General features: G+C 35.3%; 2 protein-coding genes across 3 annotated transcripts in view; one reads left to right on the forward strand and one right to left on the reverse strand.

Annotated features, from left to right (window-relative positions):
- Positions 1-403: 403 nt before the first annotated feature.
- LOC134848410 (uncharacterized) lies at positions 404-6,470 on the forward strand. 2 transcript variants are annotated; one of them, XM_063865848.1, is made up of 4 exons: positions 404-503; positions 2,526-2,883; positions 5,082-5,572; positions 6,161-6,470. In XM_063865848.1, the coding sequence occupies exons 1-4, from the start codon at positions 492-494 to the stop codon at positions 6,323-6,325; spliced, it is 1,026 nt and encodes a 341-aa protein (XP_063721918.1). In that variant the 5' UTR covers positions 404-491; the 3' UTR covers positions 6,326-6,470. The 2 variants fall into 2 exon arrangements, 1 of the variants encoding a protein (XP_063721918.1); XR_010162933.1 differs by lacking the exons at positions 404-503; positions 2,526-2,883 and adding an exon at positions 4,023-4,108.
- A 1,061-nt stretch (positions 6,471-7,531) lies between these two features.
- Positions 7,532-9,856, reverse strand: part of LOC134848006 (uncharacterized) — a gene marked incomplete in the record, with an annotated part of 3,101 nt that continues 776 nt past the window's right edge. The window contains 1 exon segment of the mRNA XM_063865337.1: positions 7,532-7,830. Coding sequence (XP_063721407.1) covers positions 7,681-7,830 — 150 coding nt within the window.

A 9,856-nucleotide genomic window follows, 5' to 3' on the forward strand; every position in this document is an offset into this window, starting at 1 on the left:
TGAGACTAAATGAAGTTGTCCGTGCATATGGTGGACGCTTGTAATGAGCGTCTTTCGACTGTTTTAATTTCAGGTGCTTTAATTTGTTTTTCAACGGAAGAGAACAAGTATGATGGATGTTTAAGTCTATCCGCAGATGCCAATTCTCAACTAATCGATTTTTACTCGTGCAAGATATTTTCATTACAAACTCTTGTCGCATTTTTGATTGATTTCATTTTTGTTTTCTTTTTCTCTATTGTTTGAAAATTTTCATTTGGACAAAACTGCTGTTTTTGTCCCTGATGGCAAAAATATAGACAAAAGGAAGTTATCGGATAGACGATATCCGCAGTCAACTTCAAAACAAGAGCTAAAATTGCTCCAGTAATTAGATTTTCTCAATTTCCTCGACATTGGATTACTTTAATATAATTTATGAAGTTACAATTCTCATCAATCATACGTACTGAAATTAAAACTACAATTTCTCCGATCGAATCATCCGCAAAATGGAAAATGAGGTAAGTTATTGCAACATTTTTTCCCAGTTTTTTAACACCGAAATGAATTTTTTGAACAGTAAATTTTTATGCACCATGGTCGATGTTGTCGTTTTATGATCAAACTGCCGCTACCGAAATTGGGTATTTCCAGATTATTGCGACAAAAAATGGGTATTTTCAGGCCCCGCAACTAAAATTCGGCAGCGTGTTTGCGACCGGCGCGACCAAAATAATTTTAACCGCGACCAGGGGTGGATCTAGGATTTTCTCGAGGGGGGGGGGGGCGGATTTTCAAAAACTTTTCGAAACTTTTGTATTTTAATAGACCTTTTTTTTTAGGTCGACCGAATTGATTTTTCGAGCTCTCCCTAAGCACGGTTTAGTCCCTGTTTGGGCCAAATTTTTGTTCGCCGCAGACAAAATTTTTAAAAAGCTGTCCAGAAAAGGCGTTTTTAGGCACTTTTTGGAAAATTTTGACAAAAAATCGCGTTTTTTCGGCGCGCGCTCGCCCTCAAAATTAGTATATATTGGCGCCCAAGGCGCCTTTAAAATTTTTTATGGTAGGTCGGCTAAAGATGGATTTCTTAAAAAGTACCAAAGGGTCGGCAGCGGGTCGAATCTCTGAGGGGGGGGGCGTCCCCCACCCCCCTAAATCCGCCCCTGACCGCGACCAGGGTTTGCGATTTGTGTTTCGGACAAAAACCGGTGTGTTTCGACCGCATGCACCCAGGCGCGATATGTGTTATTCTCGAAACCATCTATGTTTTGACTGAGCTAGAAGGAGGAAAAACGTTTTTGACTGAGTCCAACCGAGCCGTTTTTAGCCGAAACAAATTTCGAGCGAGAAGAAACAATTCGGCGATGACTTCTAATTTAGTAATATTTATATTTTTGCTCGCTTAAGCAGACTTAGTTTTTTTGAAAACTTTAATTTAAAATTTTTTTGAATCAGTAACCCAAACTTCGCTCGTCGCTTTTTTCAGTCGCACGACAAAAAATTTAATTGCTGTCGAAACAGATCTCAGGCGCCCTGATAAAGCAACAGTTTTCAGTTTGTTTTGCAAGTATTGAAAATGCTCATATAAAAAATTTTGTAAAATGAAATGTTGACTTTTTGATGAAGGCTGTGGCCAATAAAAATTTTGCGAAGAGTAGGAGGTTTCAGAATAAACCATTTTTCTACCCTACCCAAGTTCCAACCTAAGATAGCTCCGAAAATGATTTTCTCGCAGAGTCAGTCCAGATAGAGTACACAATTTGTTTGTCACCGTTAATTTTTTTCGAACGGATATTTAGTCTAAAACTGATCATGACATTACTATCAGTTTAAATTCAATAGATCTATAGAAATAACGGAAAACGATAAAGTTGATCTGACTAAAAAAATACAAAAAAAAAACAAACAAGACTGCTCGTATCAAGGCGAAGCCCTGAATGTTCCGACTGCCTTTAAATGTCTATAGAGGAGTAATAACATGCAAAAATTAATTGCAATATAAAAAGATTATTTTTTAATTTGAGATTTTTTGTAAAAACTATCCCCCACGCGGTATTTAAATTGTTTTAAGAACTTTTTTAACATTAAATTTTTGAACATTAAATTTAGATTAAAAGAAAATTTAATTTTTCTTCCGAGTTTTATACGAGTTGTCTCTTTTTGGGAGTTGTCTTGTTTTGGTAGTTGTCTTTTGTTGCGAGTTGTCGCTATACCGTTGAAAGCGATGGCTTTCAGAGCAAAGAATAAATGTTAATCAACCAGTTGTGTTTATCTCACAGCACGTTATTCGGTTTAAAAATCAGTTCGAATTAGCGATCGTATATTCATCATACATCCCAATTACTTTAAAAAGAAAGGGTTCAGGCTTCCCAGATGTTTTGCCCTTGTCTACAATCATTGGTCAACTTTTAATCATCTTCGATAGAGCCCTTTTTCTTTCAAACTCTGAAAAAACTCGGGTAAAGTTTTGCAAGGTCAGCAAATCAGGATTGATTTAATTTTAATTTCTCCGTGTCAAATCTAATTATATTCGGTTTTTAAAGGAGAATACATCATCTGATAACTTGACAATAGAGTTTATTGAGAGCTCGGATGGCGATCGTGATCAGAGCAACCACCCTGTATTATTAAAAAGCGTACAAATTGTCATTGTGATCATTTCGTTAATTGGAATCATCGGAAATGTTCTGACTTGTCGAGTCGTGAACAAAATGGCGATCAAACATGGCGACACTTCGGGAACTGGATTCATGCGGTGGCTTTGTGTGGCCGATTTGACCTCTTTGCTGGTGCGAGGAATTGTGCGTTCTGGATCTGCATGTTTGAACTGGAATCTAGAGGACAGATCGGTCTCGTATTGCAAATGGCTTTTTGTTTACTCGCCCGTCACGACAATGACTTGTAAGTTGGTAAAATAGAAACAAAAAAAAATTTTGATTTCAGGCTTATTTTTAAAATAAAAAAGTTATCAAATAATTTTAAACTTACTCCATGAGGTTTATTTCAAAGTTTCAGATGAGTATCATTATAAAAACAATCTTAAAAAAACCAGATAGATTCTAATTAAGTAAAAATGAGAGAGAAATATATGGCGAGCCTTCATAAGTGACCAGCAAACCCATAGATTTTTGACATTATTGATTTCACCTGGCAGTTTCTATTGACCTACGATCTTCAATAACTAATTTCAGCGAGTTTAGTTTGTAGATTGTCCTTGTTTAAATTAGTTCTTAAAGACGCTAAAAGTCAAAAAGTTTCCAAAAGAAAACAATGTTAGCCGGTTACTGAGCAATAAGCACAGAATATTCCGACCATAGTCTTATAAAATACAACAATAAAGTTTTTTTTTCAAATTAGTTTCGTTTTTTCGTGGTGTGATAAAAGGATCTGAAAAAAAACTAGAGGTTAGGCATATTCGACAATCATAGCAAAATTAGCAAATTGGAAAACAATGTTTGCAGAAAATTGAAAAGCAAAACAAAAAAAATAAAAAAAATTCAAGTTTTTTTTGTAAGTTTTTGAACCTTTGACGTTTTTGATTCAAAAAAAGCGCAAAATTTCTCGAAAAAATTAACTTTACTTGATTAAAATTAAATTTATATGGCTTAAAATAAGCTTTTTGGAAGCTTTTAAGCCATTAACATAAGAAGCTATGATAAACCTGCTCGCTCGTTTTATTCGCTCGAATTAAAACGAAAAATCAAAAATTTCCTACCAGTTTTTCCCATCACTGCGAAAACGTTTTTGATTTTTTTTCCGTTTGAATCACAACTAAAAGTGCTTCAATATGACATATTATTTAATTCTCTCCGATAACTATTTGTAGAAGCTGATTTTGCGTAAAATACTAAAACACTACTGAATACAAAGTTCCTCCTCAAATTCAAGTCATCGGAACAATAAACGTATATTTCAGCCCTATGTTATATTCTGCAAAAAGGTCGAATTGGTTTGAACTCATGAACTCAAGAATAGGAAGTGTTCATTTAACATTCATTTTACCAAAGTTCACTTTTTCGACATTTTAATAGCATCCAAAATATCATTTAAGAAACCCAAATATATCGTCAGATAAATTGCATGGATTTGAGATCAAACTAATTTTGTGAAAAAACATAATGCCTCGGTAACAAATTGAATCATTTTGCAGAACCCCTTTTGAACGATAAAACGTGGGCTATCAAAAAAAACACCTTTCAATTCACCGGTATCTGAAAAATTGGAGTGAAAAATCATAGTGTGAAAATTGTATCGAACCGTCTCTTCCTCAGGCTTTTTATGATTGTCCTATACTGCACGCAAATCTTTTTTCAAATGAACACAAATTTATCATCTGAACGGATTGATATTATGATGAAACATTACAGCCGAGATTTGAGCTGTATTCAAAAACTTGAAGGTTTTCTGTCTAAATTCGAGCGAACAAACCAAGCGAGCATACTCATAATAGAAGGAGTAAACTTGTCTTCAAGCAACCAAAGCTTAATTTCACTTAAGTAAAAGTAGTTTTTAAACGTGTTTTGGATCTAGGCTGATCTTCTCATCACAACACGGACAAAAAACAACACTATTACAAAATTGTTGTTCCGACAATTGAAATTGGAGAGGAATGTTTTCTTAGGGTGTTTTTTTCCACGAAAAATTTGATGCCTCAAATAGTGTTTGCAATGGGTTGCTTGATATATCATATTGAAGTCTCTTAAATTAGGATTTGAATTACATTTAAAAGAAATTCAAGAGGTTTACCGAGGGTTGAGATAAAAAAAATTTTAAATTTCTTCGTTTTTGTTCTTTTTTGAAGATAACTATTGTCGATTACGTCTAATTCACCAATTTTATACGCGTTTTTAGAGGTTCTCTCATCACAGTTAGCACAAAACTAGTACCTTAATTTGAAAAAAAAATTAATGATTTTTATGCACGATGTCGGAATTTTCTGTTCTAATTGCACAGCAAGCAACTATCCGTTTTTTATTTAGGGATTTCTGATCGAATACTTTGTCCAATAACAAATCTGACTTCGAAATCAATCTGTCCTTTTGTTTTGATTTTCAAAGTTTTGGAATTCAATTTTTAAATTTAACAATATGTGATTTCAGCCATCTACTGTCTAATCGCTCTCTCTGTTGATCGAGTTATTGCCACGTGGAAGCCAGCACTTTATGTCCAGAACTCTAAGTCCAGACATGCTTTTACGACTTGCATCATAATTCACGCGGCATCACTAATTCTTGGATCATCTATGTTCTTTTTTGCCAGAATTGAGGACGGTGTTTGTGGGTATTACGACATCAAAGGCTTGCCGGCTGAATTCACTGCTATATTTGCGCTGTCAATGTCGATCGGCTTGTTTTTACTCGTTCCGCTCGTTATGCTTATTGTGACTACAATCATGATACTTTTTAAAATCAGAGGTCGAGAAAATTCAAAGGGTAGTCGAGCTACACGAGAGCGAAAGGAGAAGGAAATTACCCGGTCGCTCGTTTCCATGACCGTCTCGTATTGCGTCATAATGATGGTAGCTGTCGCATTAGTAGTTTTGGGTTTGAAGTATCGCGATTCGAACTCAGACGTTTTCCGCACTATGTTGGTGAGTGTTCTTTTCTGATTGTCATGTGCATGGGCTAGCTAGATTTAAGGGGTTACCTCAAAAGCTCCACTTTGCTACTATTTTACTACCCACATCAATTTTTGGTCAGCTGACTCAAAAAATTTTCTAGAGGCGTAAAAAAACTCGAACATTTTTGGGGCGTCGAAAATTTTGTTTGGTAGCAACTTTCCAGAAAGTGGCCTAAAGCATCAAATTTACCTGTTTTGTTTTGAGAGTTCGCAAAATAGACTAAATAGGGTGTAATAGTGCTTTGGGTTTTGGGAGAGCTGGAAAATGTGTTAAATTTCCCGAATACCCCTGGTGAGAATTATAATTGCACACTTCTTGATTCACAGTTGCTTACACACGCAGCGCTTTCATTAAATCTATCTGTGCAAAAAACAGATCGATGACATTTTCGGGATTTAATTGTTGTTTTCCAGGAAATATTGCAAGAAAAAGTTTAATAATTGAACCGCCAGCTATAAATGTTTTCGAGGGTCATCAGAAAAACAAAAACTATTTATCGCAAAATCAGATAACAACTTTTTAAAATTGAAATCTGAAAATGTAGAAATGTGTTTCCAGGAACTTCCCCACGTCGTGAACAATTCGATCCATTTCTGGCTCTACATTCTGTCCAGTGAAACCTTCCGAAAACAGCTGAAAACATTACTGGGCATAAAACAAAGTTCGGCCAATCATACCGCACCCGAAAATACGCAAGGAAATAGTCAAAACCAACAACATTAAATCGAAACAAGACGCTTGTTGTGCAAGTGGATCCAAAAATTCCGACCACAAAAAATTTTACAAGAAATTTTTTTACCTCAAATCTGTACCATTATTTGCTTCAGAAGCGGTTTTAGGGGAGGGGGCGGGGTTTGTCTGGACGCTTCCCTCCTCAAAGATTCGACCCCGTGCCGACCCAAAGGGTCCCCCCTTTGTACTATTTTGAGATATCCATTTTTGGCTGACTGACCTTAAAATTTTTCTAAAAGCGAATAACTCAGAAAATCAATAGCTCAGAAAATAGCTCAGAAAATGTTTTGGAATAGCTCAGAAAATCAATTTGGTCGACCTAAAAAAAAGGTCCGCCCCCCCCCCCCCCCCCCCCCCCTCCCTCGAGAAACTGTTAGATCCGGGCCTGATTTGCGTATAGTGTGTTGAGGGTAAATACAAAAGCTTAGAAACACTAGTAAACTAATCAGAATCATCAACAGTTGTCTTCAAAAAATTATTATCAAAGCTGCTGTAAAAAGAGAAGAAAAAAATTTCAAAAAAGTTTTCTTATTTGTTGCAGATAATTTTTTTTTTAATTTTCCTGCTTTCCAACTTGTTTTCCTGGAGTGAATCTGAGTTTTACGGCTTAATTAAAAGTGTATCCTAATTCAAAACCTACTCGCTCGCTTTACTATCTCGAAATTAGACTAATTTCTAAACCAGTTCAAAAAAGACCCTCAAACTCATTTTTTTCTCATTTTCAGTGGTCGGAGCAATCAAAAGGAGACATAATTATATTGTTTCATCGTGCACATTCCGGATTATAACTGCTAATACGTTAGCCAAACCAGATTATCAAAAATAATTCAATTTTAAAGTCTCTGCCTTTTTCTATCTAGTTTTCATAGTCTACAGCTTTTTTTACTTGGCTAAGCTGGCAATTAAGCCTGGCGTGACTGAATTTGACAAATTCAAAATTCGAGTTCTTTTTGTTTTCGCTTTCATTCAATAACTGGGCTTTTTTTAAACAAAATTAGCACTGAGCTAGAAGCGATGGTAAGGGGCGGGATTAACCTTTTCAGTTAAATTGGAGGCGACCATTCACATTCTCGTTGGAGTAAAATTTGAAAACAATGTTTGTGAACAATCCTTTTAGGACGGGAATTTTAATTTTTTTTTCTACAGTTTAAATAAATTTAACTTAACAAAATTACTCAATTGAATTCGAGAACAATGTTTCTGAACAACCTTTTAGAAAGTGAAAATTAAATGTTTATTTATAGTTTTAAATTAACGGAACAAAATTAGTCATACTGAAGACTTGAACTGAAAGTCCGAAACAAGTCAAGTTTGAAAACCACCTAGAGGTGATGTGTTTAAGAGGATTATGATGGGTAGGGTAGAATTAAGACCGGCGCTTCGTAGTCCGGGTTTTGCGCCCAGAGTGCAGCCGACCACTCTTTCAGAAGTTTCCGAAGACTGAAGCTGAATCGCATTGCCGCCACTTTGTCAATAGAGAACGAATTCGACAAGAACTAAGACAGGTTAAAAGTCAAGCAGATGACAATATGAGAAGCCCTAAAAAGTTTAAGATTTTTTATCCCCTCCCCACTTTCGATTTTAACCTGTGTTAACTGCATTTGAACAATTTTCTGTGCTATCTGCCCATGTGTCTATGTATCATTTTGGGCTGTATATTAAAAAAACTATTTTAAGTGTGTATATTTTTGTACTTTTCTGGAGGGTTTGGAAATTGCTATTTGAGCATCTTGGGTAAAATGCACGCTATTTCTTTAAATTTCGAAATAAACTGAATTTTGTTTTTTTTTCAATGGAAATTTTCAGAAGCGCTATATAGTTAAAAACAATTTTTCTCCTTTGCTCTTTTCGCATTTCCAAACCCGGCTGCCTGAAAAAAGCACGGCAGTGAAATTGAGCAAAAAATTTTGGGATAACTTGAGCGTAAAAAATTTATAACTTGAGCAAAAAAACTTTGGAATAATACTTAGAGCACTAAACACAAAGTGTACATTCTCAGCAACCCTCTGCAAAGCTAGAGATATGCTTGTGCTTTTTGAGGCCATCATAGATTTTTCTGCCCTATAATAACCTTTGTGTAATCGCTTTAAGAACCCTTCTCTCAATTGTAATGAGACCGCCCATCTTTTATGTACTAGAAAGCAACCGGCTCTAACTGCCATTTGGCTGTGAGAAGCTAGTTTTGTGTACAGTTAAGTTCGACCTCTATCTTACAAGTTAAGTTCAACTTCCTCGAGTTTTAAAAGACGAGACTAATATATCAAGGCATTTGCTTACGTTGTAAAAAAAATTAAGGTTATTGTGACCCCACAACTTGTACCCAGGCAACCATTGTTTGGCTTACTGAAAACACTTGCACCATCTTCAAAGTCGTTAAAATCCAAGCACGTATGCTATGTTTTTACAAACAATTTTTTATCGAATCCATACTATTTAATCAAGTAAATCTACGAAAAGCCAACTCGGCTAACAGCCTTACAAAAAAGTAGAGGGTTTTGAAAACAAACTAACACGCTTTCAGTTATACCCAGAAATGAAATTCGCATACAAATATTGGAAACCCAGATTTCAAACTCAATATTCCGAAATCCTAGTTAAATACAAAAAAAGATATGATATGACAACAGGAGAACGCATAAGTCAAGAAAGCGAAACTAATTAAAACCAAGACGATGAAAAATCTTACATACCAGTTCCACTACACAAAAAAAATGGACAAATGGGTCAAAAACACGTTCCAGAAAATCGTGATAGTAAACGTCTGCAAGAACTATCAATCTTGAATCACACATAATTTGGAACAATTTGTTATGACAAACAACTAGATTTGAAATAAGATTGCACTATAAGTAGAATTTTTCCAGAAATGTCACTCTCAGAACTAGAACCACTACATCAGTTATGTAAACTAGAACGAACAAAAATATTACAATCATTAGTTCTCGTAGTGTTAAAAATTCCTTATGCAGGGTATCTACTCTCAACAAATTGCTGCAATTTCATTGACTACGAAGGAAACCTGGTACTACTCATGTCACCTACACAAATTTCACCTCTATTTGTCTTTTTTTTCCAATTTTCTTTTATAAAAAGTTTAGTTTGTAGACTCACTCTCAAGACGTACATACAGTACATACTTTTAGGATGCCGCCGTCCCATGTGCAACAGAAGTTAGCAACAATATAGCACAACTAAAACCAGAATCCAGTAGACGATACAGATTTCTCCTCACACCATACACCACACTGATGCCACCTGTAAAGAAATTTTCACAAGAAAGAATACGCGCAATAGCCAGAAATCGTAACAGTGACTTACAATCTGTAGAAATGTACTCAAAATCGGATATTCAAAATCACATCCGAGCTCAAACATTTCACGAACTACTCACAAAAACGGCGAACACTATACAACGACAATCAATTGATCAAAATCTCAGAAAACTGGCTGGAACAGGCGATTTTTCAGATATAAACGCACAATATTATAGTGGATATTTTCAAAAAATTTGAGAATACAATT

Source organism: Symsagittifera roscoffensis, chromosome 6 (assembly GCF_963678635.1).
Source record: "Symsagittifera roscoffensis chromosome 6, txSymRosc1.1, whole genome shotgun sequence".
In the NCBI taxonomy this organism is placed as follows: domain Eukaryota; kingdom Metazoa; phylum Xenacoelomorpha; order Acoela; family Convolutidae; genus Symsagittifera; species Symsagittifera roscoffensis.

Bases quoted from the DNA above. Each gene is read 5' to 3' on its own strand.
- LOC134848410 (XM_063865848.1), top strand. The intron at 2,884-5,081 runs GTAAGTTGGTAA...ATGTGATTTCAG, and splicing joins GCCCGTCACGACAATGACTT to CCATCTACTGTCTAATCGCT. The intron at 5,573-6,160 runs GTGAGTGTTCTT...ATGTGTTTCCAG, and splicing joins ACGTTTTCCGCACTATGTTG to GAACTTCCCCACGTCGTGAA.